Here is a 23,527-nt window from a genome sequence, read left to right as displayed (position 1 = left end):
AAACAACATGTGGCTAGCACAATCGCCTTTAAATCTTAGCCGAAACAAAAGGACGTTTCAACTTGCCAAAACATGCCCTTGCTTGCCCACACTCATTACTATTGTGTAAAATTCATGACAGTGAGATACAACCCAAACTTGCCCAGGCAGGTCTGTACACGCCTATTCAGTGACACAATACATAGTTAACGGATCGATAAATCGGAACAATAAAGTCCAAAACTTGTTCCTAATGACCAATTTCGGAACAATATATTCCATTCACAGATAGCAAAATCGGAATAACACAGTCTTTCTTTATTAATTTCGGAACAATGTGTTCCACGCACAAATAGGAACTCGGAACAAAACAGACCCAATTTATCAAGTTAGGAACAATGTGTTCCATGCACAAATAGGAACTCGGAACAATACAGACCCAATTTATCAAGTTAGGAACAATGTGTTCCATGCACAAATAGGAACTCGGAACAAAACAGACCCAATTTATCAAGTTAGGAACAATGTGTTTCATGCACAAATAGGAACTCGGAACAAAACAGTCCTAATTTATCAAGTTAGGAACAATGTGTTCCATGCACAAATAGGAACTCGGAACAAAACAGTCCTAATTTATCAAGTTAGGAACAATGTGTTCCATGCACAAATAGGAACTCGGAACAAAACAGACCCAATTTATCAAGTTAGGAACAATGTGTTTCATGCACAAATAGGAACTCGGAACAAAACAGTCCTAATTTATCAAGTTAGGAACAATGTGTTCCATGCACAAATAGGAACTCGGAACAAAACAGACCCAATTTATCAAGTTAGGAACAATGTGTTCCATGCACAAATAGGAACTCGGAACAATACAGACCCAATTTATCAAGTTAGGAACAATGTGTTTCATGCACAAATAGGAACTCGGAACAAAACAGACCCAATTTATCAAGTTAGGAACAATGTGTTTCATGCACAAATAGGAACTCGGAACAAAACAGTCCTAATTTATCAAGTTAGGAACAATGTGTTCCATGCACAAATAGGAACTCGGAACAAAACAGTCCTAATTTATCAAGTTAGGAACAATGTGTTCCATGCACAAATAGGAACTCGGAACAAAACAGACCCAATTTATCAAGTTAGGAACAATGTGTTCCATGCACAAATAGGAACTCGGAACAATACAGACCCAATTTATCAAGTTAGGAACAATGTGTTTCATGCACAAATAGGAACTCGGAACAAAACAGACCCAATTTATCAAGTTAGGAACAATGTGTTTCATGCACAAATAGGAACTCGGAACAAAACAGTCCTAATTTATCAAGTTAGGAACAATGTGTTCCATGCACAAATAGGAACTCGGAACAAAACAGTCCTAATTTATCAAGTTAGGAACAATGTGTTCCATGCACAAATAGGAACTCGGAACAAAACAGACCCAATTTATCAAGTTAGGAACAATGTGTTCCATGTACAAAAAGGAACTCGGAACAAAACAGTCCTAAATCACTCATTTGAGAACAATTTGTTCCACTTGCAGTTGACAACTCGGAACAAAATGTTCTTGTCTTACCTTACAGTGAACGCTATGTTCCTACTCTGTAAAAAGCTGGTCCTCTTAAGGTTAATAGGAACACAAAAATGAGGAACACTCGATCCCAGAGGAACGTTCCTTTACAAATATCGGAACAGCCGAAAAAACTTAAAATTTGTGAAAAATAAACCAACAAGTTCAGCTTTAAAGCTAAAAAAGCATCTATTAAACGTTTAGGTAAAATAGAACCAAGCTTCAAAATCTAGAGCACTTTGATGTTCTCGAAGGCAGTAAAATAAACCCTGTAAAAATTTTGGGAAATGTGGAGGAAGGAAGGAAGGAAAGAAGGAAGGAAGGAAGGAAGGAAGGAAGGAAGGATGGAGGGAAACTCGCACCCATACCTACAACTTGGATTTTCCAAACTAAAAATGAAACTGAAAACGGTACAAGATGACGACTGTTCCGAAATAATCACATCATTTCATAAACACTAACACTGGGTCCCCTTGAATCCTGGTACACAGGTGCAGGTGAACCCATTCACTCGGTCGGTGCAGGTTCCACCGTTCAGACATGGGTTGCTAAGGCACTCATCGATATCTGATTCGAAATGAAAATAACAAGAAAAAGGAGAAAGTTATTATAACAATTTAAAAAAGTGATGTCCAATGCCTCAAGGATCCTGAAGTTTCATTGACTGGTTGCTGACGAACATGTTCTTCTGAACTTTCTCGTAGTAACTATTGCCATTTGTTTCGTTGGTTTTGTAGCGTCTTATTTACAGTCCCATGTTGGATCCTCCATGTTGCAATATCCAACATAATGACTGAACAGGTGGCTAAACAAACACTATAGCGGGAATTGGATCTGTTCGCTCGTTCAGGTTTGGTTTGAGCCAGCTTGCGTGTGAATAACATCTTCTTAAGGAGGCAATCAACTTAACTGGTACATTCTGTATTTCGCACACACTTGAAACTTTTCCAAGAGTCGCTGTGGTATCCAAGCATGTTGTTCGACTGGAGGTGTTGGTAAACTGAATGAAGAACGACTTTCAATTTATTCGAGTCTAACAACGCTCTCGCGCAGGTGCTCGCGAGAACACCTGCCGGATATCCTGTATCACATAGGTAGGTTCCAATTGAAGTTAATGAGAGAGGGCTTTTAGCTTTGTGCATCTCGGGATGTTCATTGAGCTTCCGAATTACACTCACAGGTTCGATGACTTAAGAAGTGTTTGTAATTGAGAGTAAAAATGTTAAACAAGCTCCGCTTTGCCTATTTTTTTTTCCCTTCTACCCAGTCCTGTTACTGCGGTTCGTTACAAAAAGCTAGAACGTTACCTGTTTCACAATATTTCCCTGTGAATCCCTTAGCACATACACACACATAACTGTTCTTCTCGTAATGTGCAGCACACTTTCCATTGTTCTGACAAGGCCAACTGAGGCATGGAGACTGCAAAGGGAACGAAAATGATGTTTTCGCATCGAGCAGTTATAACAAGTCGCTCTGTCGGCGCTGTTCTAAAAGTTTATTACTTTCCCTGATATTTAGTATTTGAATGGTTGGTCAGTAGCAATCAAGCAGTTTTCAGAGTCTCATTTGAACAAGTTTAAAATTTTACGCGGATAATTTTCTAATGAAACAGACAATTCCAGCTCGGTGAGAAATTTACCTCTCTTTAATATCCCTATTATTTCTTTTAGGTGCTACAATCGAAGAGTTTTAGTTTTGAGCTACAGCAATATCAGCTCTTTCGATTAAAAAAGAAATCCGTCAAAAACGCAGTGTAAAATCCTTCCGAAAGACTGAACTGTTGTGGTGATTTAAACCCAGCAATATTCACCCCTTCACGCTTTCAGAAATGACAGATAGCAGCTTTCTAGAAATGACGAAACAAACAGTAGGATATGAACAAAGTTACCACCTGTCCCATTATGACCTTTGGCTACGCAATTAAGCATGGAGTCTCCCTGATGCTTTGAAAGTAACCTCAAAGTTAAAATTAATTTAAAGCTTCATATATTAGGAAACTGCTAAATGTTTTTGAAAGTGACAATTTAATTTAATTTTTTTTTTTTGTTGCTCTACTGATTGGGCTATGTTGTTTCAGCAATTTGAACGAAAAGGCGGAACTTTAAAACGGTGAAAGATGAGAAAAAGAAACAGAGAGATATGTTCAATTTTTTAACGTTGAGTTTTCACTTACCGTGATACTATAATGATGATAAAACTGGCTTGCGACGAACTTTTTGGAATTGTTGTAAATGTCGGATGGGAGCAGTTCACAAAAGATTTTTCCGTTCATGATATCGTAGAATGAAGCCAGGTTAAAGGAGAAACATGACGGCATGTTGACGCATGCAAGCCCACACTCGCTGCCTTTGAGAACATAATCTGAACCAATATTGGTGATGTTGAGGAAGGAGAATTTGTGAGCTTTAAATTTGGCGTAAGCCATTCCTCTATCTGTGCCTCGGCTGAGAGTTTTACCACCAACATCAATGACTTGAATTGTAGAGATAAAAAGAATTAGAAAGTATAGTTATGAAATCTCGAAGGAAAAAAAAAAACCGACTTTGACTAAAGTGATGTATTAAAGTTACAAAAAGAGGAAAACTTACCCTTAGAACAATTTGAAGAAGAGACAAGTATCACCAATACAAGCAGATAGTTGCCTAGTTCATAAATTCGAAGTTCCATTTTCTGTTGCCGATAACTTGACGGGATGACTGAAAACTAAGAACGACAAGTTTCGAGAACGTTTTATTTATATCCCATTTTGTGGCAGTGGACAGCAATCTTAGTGGCTAATTGTTTGATAGGTATTGCAGATTGTTTGTTTCATGATTACCAGTAATTTTTTATTTATAGCCAATTATATGCTGGCAGCCAAAGAGCAGTAAGAGAGGACATGCTTTGCATAATATATTTGTTCACAATGTAAAAAAAATTAAGTTACTTTTTAAAATATTTTTCTCGGTATGTAATCTATCTATCTGGAGTTTCTAGGACCTTAGACTCTTCCTTTTATCTCAAAAAAACTGGTAAAAACAAATGGGGAAATGTATTTAAAATCTGGAAAGTGAGGGAACGTGACAAGATCTCGAATTTCCCATGAGATAGAATTGAATTTCAATTTTTAAATGTCAACAATTCCCATCTCAAAACCATGCAATTAACTTGTGATGTTATCTTGGAAAAGCATACATCATAACCTTAACTGGTGGCTATATAGCACTGTAGCAAATCGAAGTCACAGCATTAATTAAACGAACGCCAAGTTGCTGGCGCTAAATCGTCTTGGCCCAGGTCTATCTATGTCCTTCAGTAACTGTTTCATGATAACATTTGTTGTTTTGACGCCATTAAGAGGTAAATCGATGGTTGTCTCTTAACCTGGAATGCAGCCGCCCTCACATATCACTCCCGGCCTCTTGTCACCTTCCTTCGGCGTAGGCGAGAGCGCACGGGACCTTCTGCTAAATGCTAAATTTTCGAAAATTTAAGGTGGCTATGAAACCACTTGTGGTACTTCTCCCCTTTTTCTTTGTAGGCAAACCGTACGTGACCTTCTACGAAATATCAAATTTTCGAAACTTAGCAGTTCTTTTGACCCCACTTCCCCTACGTAAGTTTTTTTTTATATGTATATATATTTTGCCAAAAGTTGTAGCTCGATAATACTTTTTACAATTCGATAATACTTTTCACAATTCGATAATCCAAAGAGCTGCGTCTGATTCAGTAGCACCTTAAGCTAAATAAAGGATGCTTTTAACAGGTTGTATCGTTGCTATGGTGGCTAAATATTCCACACGCGAGCCTCCGCTAAATTTCAAATTGTCGAAAATTAAAGGTGGCTGTGAGGCCACTTGCCCTACAGATATTTTTTATACACTTTGCCAAAAGTTGGAGCTCGATGTCCTTCTCACAATTCGATAGTGGCACTTAAAGCTAAATTGTAATTAAGTTTCCATATAACGCAGGCTCCGATTGTCTGAAACAGCGTGTTTTATCAGAGAACACATGCATGGTAAGCTAAATTTGAAATTTTTGGTCCGAAATTTTGACAAATTTGATCCAAATTAAACGTTAATACCCTGTGACTCAGACAAACGTCATGGAAACGAGATATTTGTCTGCAGTGAACATGGTTACCTGGAGGCCATTGTTAACAACGAAAAAAACAACGAAAGTGTTAAAACTGTACTAAATTGTACAAAACAGTAAGCTTAACCCCGTAGCAAAATAAAAAATTCTCAAACTAGCGAATGCTTCAATAAAAGACATTATATTTGTTACGAAGGCAGAAATTATACGTTAGAAGTAAAACGACAGAAAACACCACTTGAGCTGTCTCTGTTTATGACAAGAAGCTTTATTTTCATTTGTAAAATGCGCAAACAGCATTTAAATGGAATGTAGTAACGCTCGTTCGCTAAATAGCGATCTCCAGTCATCTCAGCGAAGTGAAAATCAACAATTACAACGCTCACCCGATCGACGAGTAATTTGTAATTTGTAATAGCTGACTACTTCCGATTAAAGCATTTAGAAGAAGTCAGCTTATACAAATTACCTGATTACCACAATGACTTTCCACTGGACAGTGATTTATCCGGCAGATAGTGCGTGTTAACCACCCTTTGCATTGAACAACTGGGACATGGAGTCAAGAACTATATCTTTAAGGAGCCACATTTGATTCTGATCACACCTGAATCTGAGAAGGATTAATGAAAATGAGACGGTAATTGTTTTTATAGTTAGATGAGAAGACAAAATCAATTTTATTACTTTTAGGTTTTCTTGACAAGCATAGACCTCCTGGGCGAAATTTTCTAAGTCGGTTGGCCTTTCTAAAACCCCCTGGCCTGGTCACGCTCACGCTCTGGACATTCTACTCCAAAGTTTGTTGATCATACAATCCTGGCCGTTCAAAAAAACTAAGTGCCGTTTAATTTGTTTTCTTGCCCTTTCGTAAGGCATAACGCCCAGAAAATTAATGGAGGGTTGGCGAATGGTTCTTCAAAAATCATACGTCTCGCAAAATTATCGTCGAGCTTGACGGGTCTTACAGTCTTGTTTTGAAGCGGTTATATGCGTCAGGCAAGGTCGATTTTCTTTTTGTTTTAGAAAGCTGTCTCGTAGTCTCGATGACCACATTATTTTGTTTGGTTTTATAAATGACGTCTACTTCTAGGAGTTCGAGCGTCTCACGCTCGGATTTAAAACAAGTCTCCGTCATGAGATTGCGAAAGCCGGCATGTCTCTAGCTCGCAAAAAACGCTAGTCTTGCCTTCTTACTAAGTTTACTTATAACATAGCCTTAGCAAAGCGCGCGTTCTGATTGGCTAATACGCGCGATCCATTTCCCCGTGGGTTGCACGCTGACGTCAGTTAGTTTTGCATTGTTTCTCGGTAACTTTTATCATCGATGTTGCCACTTTTTGAAACATCATTTCTATTTTTGTTTTCTCCTCAAATATGGGAAAAAATAAAAATAAAAAAACTATTAATTCTTCCGGAGATGAAGAAGGTATTTCGTGAGAACTATCATATTTTGACCTCCAGTTTTTTGACGAGCCTCCAGCTAAGACTAAGGGATTCGCTAATTTAAGCGAGAAGGAACTGAGTCACCTAATTGAGCAAAGACACTCAGAGAACGCGAAAAAATCTACAAACTGGTCTGTGACAACATTTCGAGGTAAGTAATGCATAGCAGCAATTTTAGAGAGAATTTTTCAGCAATTTGGCGACAATAAAATCCGTACAAGCTTTCATTGTAAAACTTTGTGGCATCGAAACCCATTTAAATGCTTTCGACGAGAAAATTTGTCCCGAAACATGAAAGTTTTGACAAATTTCTTTTTTTTTAAAGTCTTACCAATTTAATCTTTCTGTTCCAAAAACAGTTAAGTTAATAGTTTTATTGAGCAGTAAGTAAAAAGGCAAGTTTTAACAAAATAATGGTAGCCTCTGATATTTTTTTTCAGTCGTGCTCGATCAAAGAACTCTGAGCGCCGCTTTAAGGAGCGACCGCATAGTGCACAAATATAAGTTTAAGCTTGCAATTCTAACATTTTCCTTGAATCCTCAGTTTTCTGTATTTTATTTTACCAAATAAAGAATTTAAAGAAGTGAGGATCAATATTTGTTGAGCCAATCACGTATTCAATTTCAGCCTGTGCTCAGAGAAAGCTATAAAAACACCGCTTTAAAACATGACGATCGGTCAGCTGGACCACAACCTGAGGCGATTTTACGCCGAGGTAAGAACACAAAAAGGGGAGCCCTACAGCAAATCCACCTTGCTCGGATTCAGGCACGGAATCGAAAGATATCTGAATTCTCCTCCTTACAACAAAGGGCGACAGTTAACAAGTGATCCGAGTTTTTGCGGTCAAACCAGATGTTAGACGCCCAACTGATCAATTTAAGGTAGTAAGGTGGGACTTAACCTAAAAACACACCATGTTTCAAACATTTTCTCGTGGCTAAGAGTTAACTCCAAACCATGGCAAAGTATACATTTTTAAAAAGCTCAAAGACCAAAGATTATGAAAAAAAATATTTGTGTACCCTATAACTGTATTGTAACCTGACACCGGCTGATTAAATCTGCCACCTGTGGGGAATGCCAGGGCTTACTTGAGAAAGGATAAATCCCACAAGAACTGATCAAAAGAAATAATTTTTACATTTTACAAAAGAAGACAAAGAGCTTGCTGGGATAAGCATAGAGATTTTTGAAAAGTTAAAAACATGTAAAATGATGACCAGTTAAATCTGACACAGAAAATCTAGTATACGTTTCAATACATAACCTCGACAGAGTGCACTGGATGGAAAAGTTCTATGCTTATCCCACAGAACGTACTCAGAACAACAAATCCTGAAAATTTTAGCTCAATGGAATAAATCCTTCTCAAGATATCTTTTCTTGAAGGCGAGGGTAAATCTAGGGTTATTATTAGCTAAGCCTAACACTAAGCTTTGCATTACGGTTAGACCTATGCCTAACCCTAAGGTTTATGGTTAGGGTTCGGGGTGGAGCTAGGGCTAGGTCTAGTTAGGGTTAGGGTTACATTTAGGGTTAGGGTTTGGGTTAGGGTTAGGTCTAGTGCATCAGTTGAGGGAAGGAACTATAAGTTCGTTTAATGGGAAAAGGTTGCACTGAGGGTTTATTTTACTAATCAGCTATCAAAAATGTATGTTTTAGGTACGAAAAAGCCGCTAGAAGTTAGCTACGTAACTTAAGGTAGCCAAATGCTTGTTTCTTCAGTTAGAGAAGAATTCAGTACAATTTTTTTATGAACACATTAGCAAGAAAATTGAGCAAGATACGCTGAGTGCCAGAACATGGCGACAAATGTTCATTTCACTAATAAAGTGTTAAATATTTTATCACTCAACCTAAAAAGTTGTAGCCTTAATTCTTTCACATTGCTGAGCAACATCAATAAAGTTTTTGCTCTATTGGTAGGTCACGTGACTAGTTATTAACTAAAAAGTTTGTGCCCAGTTTGAGCGAAAAAAACAAGTGATAATGAGTAAAGCTATAAATGTTCAAATTTGTGATTTGACAATCTTTTTGCAACGTGTTTTGAATTCTGCGCATTTTGCTTAAAATCCGTCCAATGAGAGGAAATAGGTCACGCGACAATATTAATGTAGTCATAAAATCTATTAAAAATGGATTAGGGAAATTTGCGTCATGTTATCAACAACAGTGTTGCGCAAGCAACATATCAACATCAAATTGGCGTTAAAGCTCTTTTGCAAACTAGCTTATTCACAAAAATGGGTTTTTTGACGTAATGACCACAAAAAGTGTCATATGACCCTAGAAATCACTTTTATGCACCTGATGTGTTGAATTATAAGTTATTCTTTCCAAATTATCTAGCGCAGTAGTTCTTTTCTTGATAAAATGGACTTTTGAAAACATTCACGTTCTCTGCTGGGGGTTTTGGAGGGGCCTCAACCACCAATTGTGAGAGTTCCTCTACATTTGTGGAAAATTATCTCCCAGACAGATGATTCAGAACAAGAAATTGAACTCTTGAACTTATTTGTGGTCACTGGCTAGGCCTAATGAACCTTAAAAACTCGCATTTAAAGATCGAAAAGGTTAACCAAATAAGTCTGTACAAGTGATGATCTGGATTTCCAAGTCCAGTCCACATTCTGAAGTCCCAGAATTACCATAGTCCAGTGGCGTTAATTGTGATTATCAACTCGTCTACCTTGGCGTAAAATTTGTTCGGTTTTTTTCGTCTTTTCCATGTCTTCGTCATCGGCAGAAAACCCTTCTTCGGCTATTTTCAACTCTGAAAATCCTACGGAATCTCGAAGTTAAGGATTTCGCTGCGTCCAAATCTACCTCGCCAGCGAGTTCGTCTAGAAACTATTTTGCTTTGTTTTCGTCGATAATCTCTATCCTGACAAAATCTTTTAGCCAGCGCAATTGAAGGCCTTATGCCTTTCCTCAAATATGTTATAGTCTTGACTTTAATTGTTCTGGTTCATGGCTAACAACAGCCTTTATCGTCAGCTAGATACAACATGTACAGCAGCCATTGTTGTCAAATACATCTTGCAATGCCTTATGGGTAACTATACCGTTGCGACGCGGAATGTACCTTCCCGCCAAATCAACACATTTTATAAGTCTAAAAGCAGGTCAAAACATTCACACTTTCGTAGGCACGGTGCCTACTGCTTGTCATGTAACTCCCCAAAATACCTTTTTTGTGCCCATGAAGTGACCTGCTTTTAGACCTGATCTGTTTTGGCCTGACACAGTCGCAAACCAAGTTTCGATCTGTTGGCGCTTAAGAGCACCCTTGGAATCGCCAACTGCCGCAAACATTCAGTTCTTCGAATGCTGCATGTCAAGTTACCGATCGCCGGACTTAAATGATGTCCTTTGACCACCAAAACAGTTATTTAGAAGACATTCTGCCACTTACACGTTAGTAAGCTTTCGGTACGAGAAACGAACTTCTTTAATCGATATATCGACATCGAGGCTACTGCGTCATATGACTATTTCTCAGGCCCAGGTTGCTGGCTCTTAATTAATTAACGTGGGACTTAAGGTGGTCTTATACCTAAATTTTTTTTTGCAAAACAACTCTATGGAACAGTTTTGGTATCACGTTAAAGGACTTTGCACTCTGACTTCAAAAATGAACTTTTCCAGCTCACGTGCCACGATAGTTAATGAATAACTAGCTCCTTAGTGTTAAAAAGTGGTGTTCATTATAAACACGATAACGTAATAATGAATGGTTCGAAAAGTATGGAATTAAGTTCATCCTGTCCATAAGCAAGTTGTCCAGGAGACAAACCTCAGAAAACAGTGTTTTGAGGGGTTTTTTCTCGTGAAATGTTGAAAAAGTATATTAATATTAACTAATATTAACTATATTAACTAAACAACAGGAAAAATTTCATAAATTGCAAATTTTGGAGGTTTAAGACCTAGATAATTGTGTCCTTCATTAATGTTGAAAATTTGACAACATTCGGTTAAAACCCAGTGGAGATATCGTGTGCGAGATATTGATGATCCGTCTATTTGGTTATTTTGAGAAATAAGGCTTTAAAGTTTTACTTCGGTCTCCGAGAGCCAAGATTAGCCCTGTGAACTAGGGAGGGGGGAGGTTAGGGGCAGGGGGAGGGGTATATTTAAAGGTTTTACATAAATGTTTCATTGAACACCCGAATACACACCAGTCACAGAAATGTTAACCAAGTATAAGGAGCGTATAAGATGGTAGAAGAAATAATGTTCAGGACCATGATGCAAAATTCTCATAACTACACATCTTTAAAGCGTTTGTGTAAAGTATCATTAAAATGTACTGAATTGAATCCATTTTGTGAGTACTTTTAGACTGTAAACAATGGTTGCTATGGGTGTTGCTACGTTGAAATATAGCTAGAAGTGTTCAGATTTCTTAATTTAAACGTAAATTCAGGAGTAATTAGAGGAAAATCGTTTCAAAATACGATTTACAAATGGACAGGAATGTTGAATCTTCATGTTCCAAAAAAATGGTTTTCTGGAGAAAAATTTACATCTGAGAGTATAAGACCCCCTTAAACGAAGTGGAAAGGAAAACGTAACCCAAAGTAAGAATTAGAGAAAAAAAAAATACACAATAACATTACGTCCCAAAATATATGCCATAGTTTCAACATTCGCAGCTTAATCTTCGTTGTCAGTAATTAAGGGCAAATATGTTTTAATTTATATTAACAAATGTATCTATAGCAACAGTCAACTAAAACCGAGGTCAAGGCAAGAAATCGCCACTTTTTGCATGTGTTGTGTGTTGCTATTAATACCTTTGTTAATATCAATGAAAAGAAATATTTTATAAAAAGATTATTCATCAAGCACACGGAAGTTGTCGAGATTTATGAGGAAAGCAATTAGTCAGTGCCACAGTGGCGATGGTAACAGCCATTTGAACCACTGAAGTGGTAAACATAGAAAGAGCCGCAGTTTCTCACTTCAATGTTGGTGGATTTCCAACAACAGTTTAAATCCCAATGAAAGCAGACTTGCCTGGTTACTCTGCCATCAGCCACTGTAGGATGTACACCATTTAGCCAGCCGCTTCCAGCAGTGCCACACCTCCATGTAGGTGGACATGAAGTAGGCATTCTAGTTCCCGCAGCTCCTTGGAAACGATACCAGCCATTGAGGTTTCTGTCACACTGACGAGACTTCGCGATGTATGTGGTTTTCCGGTCATCGCTGGTCAGACTTGAGTAGTTTGTACATTCTACAGCTAGAATTAAAAGTTGAAGATTGTTGAATCAGTTGATGCACCTTGAAATTAAAATCTCCACACTTTGAAAAACGTATAAAGTTTTAATTTCTCATCAGTCAAAGGTAGAATATACTCCCGAATCTCACAAACCATATAAACCGTATGCATTAATAGAAGGAGAATGTTTAAACAAGGAACAGGATCCTGAGTTAGAACTGTAACTTTGAAATAAATCATTCATGTATCTTATACATGTAGCAGGTTTGGAATCAATGTCCTTTCACATCAAGACAACCTGTTCATGGGTTGTCAACTATTAATATTAGTTTTAATTGTAGTATGTCCACAGCTATTCCTTGTTTTCTTCTTCGTAAAAACTGAGCACCCGCGGCGAGCGCGCGAGATTTGTTCGCGCGTGTTTAATTCTCGGCTCTTTTCTATTGCTCACGTACTCCACGAGTGAGAGCTGAAATAGAAGGTCTGTCCACGGAGTACTTTACTGACTTTTTTCATTAATATGGAATTGCGCATGCTTCTTATGGTTGTTACTCATGGAAAAAATAAATAAAAAAAATAAAAATTAATAATAATAATAATAATAATAATAGCAATACCAATAATAATAATAATAATAATAGCAATACCAATAATAATAATAATAATAATAATGATGATGATGATTGATAGATTGATTGATTGATTGATTGATTGATTTTACATTGTAGGCAGCAGGAGAGAACGTAACCTTCTGTTGAGGTTCGTAAACTACATTCATGATATCATTTACATCAGTAGTCTTTTGTTAAGCATCAATTGAGCGATTTTGACTTTGAAACCTTTGAGACTTTCCTTTCGGAAGACTGCTACCTTTAGAATATGCTGACAACTGAGAAACTAGGCTCATTGCTATTTTTCGGAGTCGTTACTTTCGGGACTTAATTAACCTCGCGGCATTTCTTTCGTTTTAAGCACTCGTTCCAAGAACGCTCATTTCAGTTTGTAAGAATTCACTAAGGTTTGTACTCTGAGCTACCTGCTTGTTAGACATGACTCGGATGATCCGTTGGTCTGGCTCTGAAATATTCTGCATGCACTAGAACTTATAATGTTTAATTCAGTACGTATCTGCACCAGTCCTCGCATTATTTGAGCAATAACCTTGAAGATCCGAAAGGAGCAAACTTCCGAAAATAGTGGCCCCAAGTACAAATTGACTTCTAACGAGAGGCAATGGGAAAAACATATCCAACAATTCGAGGCAGACTGATCTGGTATTTGTTTCAGATGACCCTTATTTCGAAACCAAAACGTTACACTGTGTTGATGTAATGTTTTTTGTTTTTTTTTACCAAACTGTATCCTTCTTAGATCTCTCTGCATTAGAAACATTTTCATTCTATTAAAATGGAACGGTCAACATGAGCCCTGAATCGAAAGAAGCGATAGGAAAAGAGTGATAAACCAAAAGTAGAACGTTGAGACAAATAGGTTGTTTCAGTATACATTATGCACATTTAAATGAATAACCGGGTGAATATACCATAACCTGTATGATTAGCAGGTGTTTTATTGCATGAAGGATTCAGCGAAAGTTGGCCACACAGCAGATTAAAAAAAGAAAATGCTCTTTTAGCTTTCGACGGTATATATTACTGAGTTTATCATTTATATATAAAAGAAGTAGTGGCTTTTTTTGGTATAATTCAGATGCTGGGCCACCAGCCCTGCGTAAAGAACCTATTACCCCTCCCCGCCATGAAGAAACCAGCGTTCTTTCTTTCTCGTGGAGTCAAGGAAGGCTGTCTTAGCATGGTGTAGCCGTACGCGTGATTATGTAGCTAAAATGTTTGATTTCCTTGACTACATTGTAGGACTGAGCGCAATTTTCCGTTGATGTGTAATCGTATTCATGGTATCATTTACAGTCTGAGGTGAAGCATCAATTCAACGATTTAGACTGTTAGAGCTATAGAAGGTTATTGTTCAAATAATGTGACGACTAGTGTGTGATGAGGTTAACAAATTATCAGCTCTAGACATGCGGTAGTACTGAGGTACCTGTAGGGGCAGGTAGGCTTAGAGCAAGAAAATCATCCTATTATAGAGGAACATGCAGCTTAAAGTGCGGATCTTGCTTTTTATTTATTAATGCAGTACGAGTTACTGAACGAAATATCGAAGAGAAAGTAAACACCGTAAAATAACAATCCCTCAAAAATATCGACAACGGCTGTTAGCATATTCCGAAATAACAAGCTAACTTCCGAAAACAGCGAGTCAAAACGCAACCTCAGTTGTGATAAGAAGCAATGGAAATAAAATATAGAACAGTTCGTACAAAACTTATATCAGGTATTGTTTTACACGACTTCTATTTTAGGACCTTTTAGAAGCAGTTTATTACTCAGTGCTGATGTATTTTAACTTTTTCCCACCAAAATCTAACCTTTTCAGATATCTGTGCATCAAAAACATGTTTAGTTCATTAAGATGTTGGATCAGCCCACGTGACCCACGATTGTTGCGAGTCTTCGAAACTACAGGTAGGAAAAGGCTGACACGCTGATCAAATTGTTTGCCTCTGTATCACAAGGCGAATTCAAATCAATAGCCTAGTGAATAAACCAAAGCTGGTGTGAAGACATCAATGATATACACAACTTAAGCAGCTGCGAAATTAAAGCCTGAAATACAACACGAGATTCAAACCCATGACATCTACGATACCGGTGCGGTGCTCTACTGACTGAGCTATCAAGCAAACTAGGAGCTGGTCATGTTGTGGGTTCGTAATATACCCGTAGTTGGTAAAGTATAACTATAACCATAGCCTGTATGGTCAGATCTTTTATTGGATGAAGGATGAAGGATGCATACAACACGTCGCCTTGCAGACATATAGGATCCTATATCGTGTTTTCTGCAAGGCCCACTGTAAGTAAAGAGTCGTTAAAGCTTCCAGAAATATAATATTATACGATTTGTATGTGGCTTTCTGAAGAAGCAATTTTCTGCCCCTGAATTGCGAATCTGAAAGCCTTTTTCCGAACATCGGGCTGTCTAATTTGACTTCGTTTTCCATTGTTACTTTTCGCTAAAATTAAAGCTTAATGTCTAACTCTTGAACGAGCATTGAATTCTACAAGATCCTTTGTGCCAGGAGCGCAGTTAGGAACCATAAACGGCTACTTTTTAATAGACAATTTTACTGTTGTCTGCCAGACAGCTGTAAAATGGTCTATTAAAAAAATCTCGAAAAAAGTCTCGTAAAAGGTGAGTGGTGAAATATCAATTCGACGATTTAGACTGTTAGACCATTGAGCTAAACGGCAGCGAGACTGCAGGTGACCTTGTTTTGATACAGACCTCACTGCTTTTGTTATGAAGATCAAGTTGTTCTCATGCTAACTAGTTTGCATTTAAATGAAAAAGCAGAGAGGTCTGGATCAAAGCAAGGTCACCTCCAACCTTTCTTGTATTTACAGCCAATGTTACTAAGCACACAACTCAAAAATAGCCTATTCGGCCACTTTATATTATTGTGATGTTATACATGTGGATTTTCGTTATCGCTTAATCCTGTCAATGGAAACATTAAATCTGTTGATCACGTTGTCGCAAAGTAGAACTGCCTTCTACTTCCTGTTCGTCTATCTTAACTAGTCTCTAGCTTGGGTGACAAATCAAGAAATACCACCTTCGACCAACTACTAACCTTTTACTGTGAGTTCAGTCCTTGTCTGAATGGTGTAGTACGGCACGGCGCTTTCACATGAAAGTGCGGCGCGGCGGAAGTCCAATTTGTCATGTTTACTGACTGTACAAAACAAGCATCGGCGGGCGCTCTCATTCATCGACAACAGAGAATTTACTGGATTTTTTACACAAATAAAACTGAGCAGTATCTACGGACGTAAAGTTATTGGGCCTTGATGAAACATCAAGCGTTGCTCACAATTCAGGCGAAACTCAAACTAGCAATTATTTTGTTTTACTTTTCGGTCGCGATAGAATGGCAAATTCCTCGCAAGCGTGTGGTAAGGGGAGCTAGGAAACCTTGAAGTCCTAAAGCTCTGCTATATCTAAATATATCCAGCTAGTTTTTTGCTGTGTAATGGAAAAGCTGTTAATCTTCAACATATGTGAAATTTAAAGTGGGGGAGGTACAGCTCATGTAAAAGAAGCATCCGTCGGAACACAACTTGGTCAGCGATATATATAAGCTTAAAGCGGAACATACCTAAATTCGACACGGTCTTACTTCACTCAAACTGGAGCAGCTAACGACGAAAATACTTAATAAGCAAAATTCCAACAGAAGTAAACGCGTTGAGTTGTGGGCCAAAAACATGAAAAATTTCCGGAATTTCTAACGCCATTTCCCCAGAGAGACATCCGCAGAAATCCTTGCAGCATGTACGCGCGTGTGCCGCAGGCGATGGCGCAATTTGTTCTAAAAATAGAATTATTGTCCATATCATGGGGACAACCCCAATACTTGAAATGGCGCGCGCTTACGGTCTCCGTCCCCGATTATGGCTCCTGGCCATATCCAATCTTTCTTGAGGCGTGGTTGCGTATTGGTAGAAAATCTTATGACGATACACCCTGTAGCTATGTAACCAGAGCGCGCGAAATTTTCCAAATGGCTTTAAAACTCAACTTTGTATTGTGACAAAAAACGTCAAATTCAACACATCTTATTAACTATTTTGCCAAGTATGCATAACAGTGCAGTTTTCTATATCTCAGTTGAAAGAGCACAAGAAAGTACTTTCCAGAAAAAAAAAACAAACAAACAAACAAACAAACAACAACAACAACAAAAAACATAGGTTGTCTTTATAAAGACTATTACAACTTTTACAAAAAATTTTAGAAGAACTTAGAATTTTAGAATTTTGCAGAAGAACTTAGCAAGAAATGTAAAACTGAAAAATTAAACAGAAGAACTTAGCAAGAAACGTAAAATGGGTAAAACTCAAAAATAGTGTGAAACCACTTTGCTGTTTGAATCTGATGCAGGAGGAAACCTTTTCCCTTGATATATAAGCAAAGGCATCCCAAAAACCGAACAGAAACCAAAAAAATCTAGAGTTAACTACGATTTTTTTCCCGGACAGAGAGGACGTGTTTCAGTCAAAATGCATTTAACTGGTCTGCAAATGGATATGCAAATTCGAGTCCGCAACGAAATGCTACAAAACGAAGCTTTTATCCAAAGTTGTCGAGCTGAATTCTACGTAAGTTGACTCAATATACATAGTATTCATTATAAACGTAAACTAGCGATCCGCAGAGTATTCAGTCAGATTTGAACATGTCTTCAAACCGCGAGTGCTTGCGAAGTGACACGAACGTTCGTTTACCTAAAAGTTTTATTGTCGCTTCGAATTTCGAGAAAATTCAGGAAGTTACTTTCTCAATTAATTACTTGTAACACCTTCTGAATTGTTTTCCTTCTCCCAGACCATCTTCGGGACCGTTGGAATCGTTTTAAAATCGTTCTACTGTCTCCGCCACTAACTGGGTAATTCTCTCAACTTCCTGTACTCCAAATTAGGGAAAAAACGAAAGTAAAGCATTTTTTTGCGATGTTGATCTCATATGGGTCACTGGTGACACCAAGAGAAAATGAGGCAGGGTCGAGTTTTAAAAGCCTTTGTCTTCATTAACAAGGGAAATTTTGTAGATTATGTTATTAATTTCGATTACTGAAAAGGCCAATTATTTAACAAGAAATAAAATGCAAACAGCGGCAACAAACATAACACATGAACTACGCATGGTTTGGAACAACAATCTAAAATTTTCTTGACGTTTCGCATGCTACAGCACGCATCTTCAGAAGTGGCGGTTACAAAAAACGAAAGATTTAAAACTTAAAAATACAAAGCGAAGTACTGGTAACTAACTAAACAATAACGAAAACAAAAGGTGATGCGAAACGTCAAGAAAATTTTAGATTGTTGTTCCAAACCATGCGTAGTTCTTGTGTTATGTTTGTTGCCGCTGTTTGCAATTTATTTCTTGTTAAATTGAAATGGCCAAAGAACAAGAGTGTTTATGAGGCCAATTATTACTTTTTGTCACAAGATTATGCTGGTGAAAACTACAATTGAAAAATTTGATTCCCTCCTGTTTAGAAACGTTTCAAGTTAAAAACAATAGGAAAAGTTGATGAGAGGTTTAGGCCCAGTTCATACGTCGCATTTCTGCCGTGTCGAATTCAATTCAATTAAGTGCGGCAGAAATGCGACTGTGGATTCATACGTCGCACTTGTGTCGCACTTAATTCAGAATTTATACTGTCGGGTATGTCGGCCAGCGGAAAATGTTTTAAACGTAGAGTACTCAATATGGCGGACGAAAATACTGAGCGACGAAGGACTTTAATTTTGCTAAAAATTGTGCGCCAATGAACGAGAGGGAGAAGGCTGACAACGGAGCAATATGTGTTACAATATGTTCAGGTTGCATTGGGTCGAGGATGGCCAAGTTTCTTCTTTTTCTTTGGAGGGAACACATTTACGCATGCTCAATGCATTAACATAATGTATGCATTAGATTCGACACGGCAGAAATGCGACGTCTGAATCGGTGTCGTATTTCTGTCGGATAATGCGACAAGACCAGTCGAACGTGCAGCAGAAATGCGGCGGCCGATTCAGACGTCGAATTTCTGTCGAATTTCTGTCGAATTTAAATCGTTGAATTGAATTCGACACGGTAGAAATGCGACGTATGAACCGGGCCTTAGATGTATGCTCTTCGTAATAATTTTGACAATTTCTCTTCATCGTTACGCCTCCAGAGCTCAATTTGCGTTGACCTGGGGAAAAGTGAAATTCAAAGGAAAGCCTGGCACGAGTTCAGATAACCCGTGAAACGCGCAATTAAGAGCTGCGTACGCGGCTCTCACGTAAGTATAGCGACTGAATATGAATTTATGTCTCTTGGTGTTTAGTACCCAGGAAACTGTTTGCAAAGCTGTTCTTAGTACCTTTTTACGCCTTTCTTATGAGAAGTGAACAAATTGGCGATCGGCAAAAGAACATTTATGGCTGGGTTTCTCAGCAAAATCAATTCACGGCAAAAAAGAGTCAATTTACGGCAAAACAAAAGCATTTTACAAAAAAAACAAAATCATTCAAATTCTACGGCAAAACAAAATTAACTTATAGCAAAACAAAATCAGTTCATGGCAAAGCAAAAACACAAAACAAGACCCCCGGCCATTCGCAAAACTGTCCCATGACAATCTGAATTCCAACTCGTTAATAAACATTAGGCCATTGTGCCGTCATAAATTGAACAAGTGAAACTTACGTTTTTCGACAGTCAAAATAGCAGTCTGGCTTGTAATGCCCAGAAAGTTTCTTCCAATACAAGTATATTCTACTGCGTCCTCAACTGTCAAGTGACGCACTTCTAATCTGCCATCTTGACTTCTTAAGGGAGTACCGCTCTTTCCTACCCACGTGACAGTCGGCTTGGGATTTCCAACGACGTAACACTGGAACACTGCATTGTACTTCGTCACGGTTGTTTGCTTCATCGGAGAGATCACCATCGCGGGAGGTGAAAACGAATCTCCGGATTCTCCCTTTGCACCGGTGATCCCTCTGGGACCGGGAACTCCTGCGATTCCCTGTTCCCCCTTTGGACCCATAATTCCTTGTTTTCCCTTTGGACCCGGTGGCCCCGTAATACCCTGTTCCCCTGTTCGCCCCGGTGACCCCACAATTCCCTGATTTCCTTTTCGACCGGGTGGCCCCGTATATCCTTGTTTTCCCGTTGCACCTGGTGGCCCCATAAATCCCTGATTTCCCTTTGGACCCGTTTGCCCCATAATTCCCTGATTTCCCTTTGGACCTAAAGGCCCTATTATTCCCTTTTCCCCATTTGGACCCGGTGGCCCCATAACTCCCTGTTCCCCTTTTTGACCTGGTGAGCCTAGAATTCCCTGATTTCCCTTTGCACCCGGTGATCCCATTATTCCTTGCTCCCCCTTCTGACCCAGTGGCCCCATAACTCCCTGTTCCCCCTTTCGACCCGGTGGACCCATAATTCCCTGCTTTCCATACGGTCCTTGTTTTCCTCTGCTGCCACTTGATCCTTTCCTTCCCGTGACTCCACGCGGTCCTCTTCTACCACGTGATCCTTTAGGACCCTGCATTCCCGGCGGTCCTTGCACGCAAATTTGTTGTTTGGGTGAACAGAATGATCGTGACGTCAGAGAGTTTAATGTCTTGTTTATCTCACTTCTGACCGACTCCATAGTAAGCTCGTCTGGTTTTGTGCCAGCTTCAGATGAAAACCGGCGGGTTCTTCCGATATGAGCTGTGCATGGAGTAGAATGAAGATATATAACATTTTGACTAGCTCATCAAATATTGTTCACTCATCTGTTGCCAGGGTTTGTTCATTCATCTTTGCAGACTGATGCTGTTATTTTTGGCTTTATATAACAACAATGTATTTCTTTGGCACTTAGACGAGTCGGTCGAAATTTATATTTTTTCATTATTGGCTGATGACAATGGGTTTCGTAGTCAATTTGTCAACACAATGATACGTTGATTTTTTAGCTAGACTGAGTGTAACCTTCCTGGTTTTTGCGTCAGAGCTCCACTGCAACGTGTTCTAAGTGATTCATGTGTTTCTGCCAACAACTTCTGTGCGTGCCGCTTTATGTTTCGCCTCGAAATTGTCGGAACGTTTGAAGCTTCTACGCGAACTAACTAACATACTAACTAACGTATAACTGAAATAGCAAAGTCAAAAATACTTGGTCAAAAGCTGTCACGTGCACGCGTAACTTCACATTCATCAATTTCTGCTGGAGTGCTATAGAGTGATGTTCACTTGAACTAGCTTAATTGTTCGAATTTACGTACAAGTACAAACACAAAAGACAAGACATAGAGCATACTGGTCAAAGGAAGAAAGGGAAAAAACCCGCCACTTCGGAAGTGTAAAACTTATATCTAACAATAACGAAGAGGAAAATAGATCATCCACGCACAAACAAGAAATTCCGGCTGATCGGACTTATAAAAACAGAACTCAGTTCTGGTAGAAATTTATGTCTATTATTTACGTACATCATAAATTTTGAGTCAGAAATCTTTGAAGTTTCATTTTCTACAGTTATGACATTTCTTATCAAATACCCAGGGTCAGTCGTGATCATTTAAAAATGATCGATTAATCCTGCACGCAACGCAGCTTTAATATTTGTCATCACTTTCCTTTGAATTCATTAAGTGCCCTTTGATCTTGAGAAAACAAAGATTACATTTTTTGTTTTAAAGTCACGTTTTGGTGATTTTTGCATTCTTTTCACCATATGTCTTCCTGGAGAACTGATTACACTGTGAATACTCAAGCCACGCAATGAAATCACGAGAAATTATAGTCAAGAGAACCAAGACTTACATGTGATTACTGATTGTTTGTTCAGTTTTCAGATTTTTAAAGTTTCATTTAATTTCTTTGGTGATAAAAAAACATAACTTTCCTTACAATATCGATGCATTTTGAAAGATTGGGTTTGAATGATGGTAACAGCAACTTTCAGAACTGTGTCTTTTCGAAATCTTAATTCAAGACCTATTTCATAAATGTCAATATAGCCTTAGACATGCACAAAGCATAGAATAGCTTAGAATGGGAACATTTATTATTTCTAAGTACAAGTTACGCACTAGCTGAGCAGTCGAAATACTTTACCTTCTGTCTCATCTCTCCCGTCTTTAGTAATCTCTTGATCAAACTTTTCAACTGACTCGACTCTTTCAGAGCGTTTGGAGCTTGCTGCATCGGTGAAAACTTTGATCACGTTCTGATTCTGCCGTGCCTGCGCCACAAGATCTTCAACATCATGAACTCGCTGGTTTATAATCTCAACGCGCACCAATGCAGTGGTACAGATCAATAAAGACACTAACGACACTGGACAAACAAGCTTAGATGAACAGCTGTGGAAATTACGAGCAAATGAGTGTTCTTGTTTCTCGGCCATGACAAAACACTGGCGTCGCACGATAATGCAGCGCTCCTTGTGGTGCGGTGTAAAGATACTCGCCAAGACGTGTATGAAATGTGACTCTTGTGTTGACAATCATCCAGAGCAGGTCACAGTAACAGCGGATGTTTTAAGCGTGCACAATGATAGATGAAGGTCAGGCGTCATCCTAAAAATAAAATCTTTTTTGTTCTTCTTAAGAGCTCGGGGGCCTACATTTCAGTGGATTATATAAGCAATATGCACAAGGTTTTATACGATAAAAAACTTTGTGCAAAGCTACAAACACAACCTCGTTCCTACTGTCTCTCTATACTTCTTGCCCATCTTTCAGTCCAGAAGGTGGAAAGAAGAGAGACACTGGGAACGAGTCTGCTACTAAAGCAGACAAAAATAAGAGTGGAAGAATGAGAAGAGTGCAAAGTTTTAGAGGATCGTGAATCAAAAGGAAATTGTTTTCATTTGTATTGTAAAACACTAACTGCTCACTCATTCATCTTCTTTGCTGCTGTAAGTGGAGCATAAGGCTGAGAAACGCTGACGCTGTCTTCTACTTTCCAATAAATATTCGATTGACTTTAAAGCCGCCAACCGGCCGCTGTTCGGGAAAGGACCCCGGGACTCGAGAGAGCGGCGGAAATCGAGCCTATAGGTCTTGGGGCCTGGCCACGAGTAGAGAACAGACTTGTTTTCTTATTGATATGTCGTTAAGGGTAGGATTATGATTAATAGTTCTCATTAGTAATGTAATTGGTGAGGCCGGGTAATTTTTTTGAATTAAAATATCGTAAATGCCCAATTTAGCGCCCAGGGCGCGTATTTCAAATTTAGGAGAAAAAAAAAACGGGTGAGGGGGTGGGGGAAGGCGCTTATTTAAGTTTTTTTTTTTTTTTTCAGATGTGATCAGATATGATGGTTTTTTTTTTTTTTGTAACATAAGTATGTGCACGTCAGTCCCTCAAAAGTCTCAGAACGATCCTGTCTCTCTTGAAGAAGTGCGTAATATAACCCCTTTAGTCGGTACAGGCCTGCTGCACAAGGCTGGTTGAGCTCAAGGCAATACATCAGCAGATCTTCACTACCATGTCGTGTCGTTGCGATAGTCAGTTCGCAGTGTTTCAATGAGTCGATAATCACTTGCTTGTGATTGCAAATTACCAGACCTAAACAGTCTTTGTTGTC

General features: G+C 38.6%; 2 protein-coding genes across 3 annotated transcripts in view; both read right to left on the bottom strand.

Annotated features, from left to right (window-relative positions):
- Positions 1-4,581, bottom strand: part of LOC145495522 (uncharacterized) — a 59,435-nt gene extending 54,854 nt beyond the window's left edge. The window contains exons 1-3 of the mRNA XM_081475162.1: positions 4,147-4,581; positions 3,732-4,030; positions 2,863-2,977 (exon numbers count right to left, since the gene is read on the bottom strand). Coding sequence (XP_081331288.1) covers positions 2,863-2,977; positions 3,732-4,030; positions 4,147-4,225 — 493 coding nt within the window. The 5' untranslated portion in view covers positions 4,226-4,581. The remainder of the gene's footprint in view (positions 1-2,862; positions 2,978-3,731; positions 4,031-4,146) is intronic.
- The window catches only part of LOC145495493 (uncharacterized), a 58,256-nt gene extending 35,647 nt beyond the window's left edge, over positions 1-22,609 (bottom strand). The window contains exons 1-3 of one of the 2 annotated variants that reach the window (XM_081475127.1): positions 22,051-22,609; positions 19,645-20,658; positions 11,176-12,333 (exon numbers count right to left, since the gene is read on the bottom strand). In XM_081475127.1, the coding sequence (XP_081331253.1) occupies positions 11,972-12,333; positions 19,645-20,658; positions 22,051-22,342 (1,668 nt within the window). In that variant the 5' untranslated portion in view covers positions 22,343-22,609 and the 3' untranslated portion in view covers positions 11,176-11,971. Of the gene's footprint in view, positions 1-11,175; positions 12,334-19,644; positions 20,659-22,050 lie in introns of those variants that run through there. The other variant, XM_081475126.1, reaches the window with a different exon arrangement.
- Between the last annotated feature and the right edge of the window lie 918 nt (positions 22,610-23,527).

This window comes from Orbicella franksi, chromosome 8 (assembly GCF_964199315.1).
Source record: "Orbicella franksi chromosome 8, jaOrbFran1.1, whole genome shotgun sequence".
Lineage (NCBI taxonomy): Eukaryota > Metazoa > Cnidaria > Anthozoa > Scleractinia > Merulinidae > Orbicella > Orbicella franksi.
This window is presented reverse-complemented; position numbering and strand designations above follow the sequence as displayed.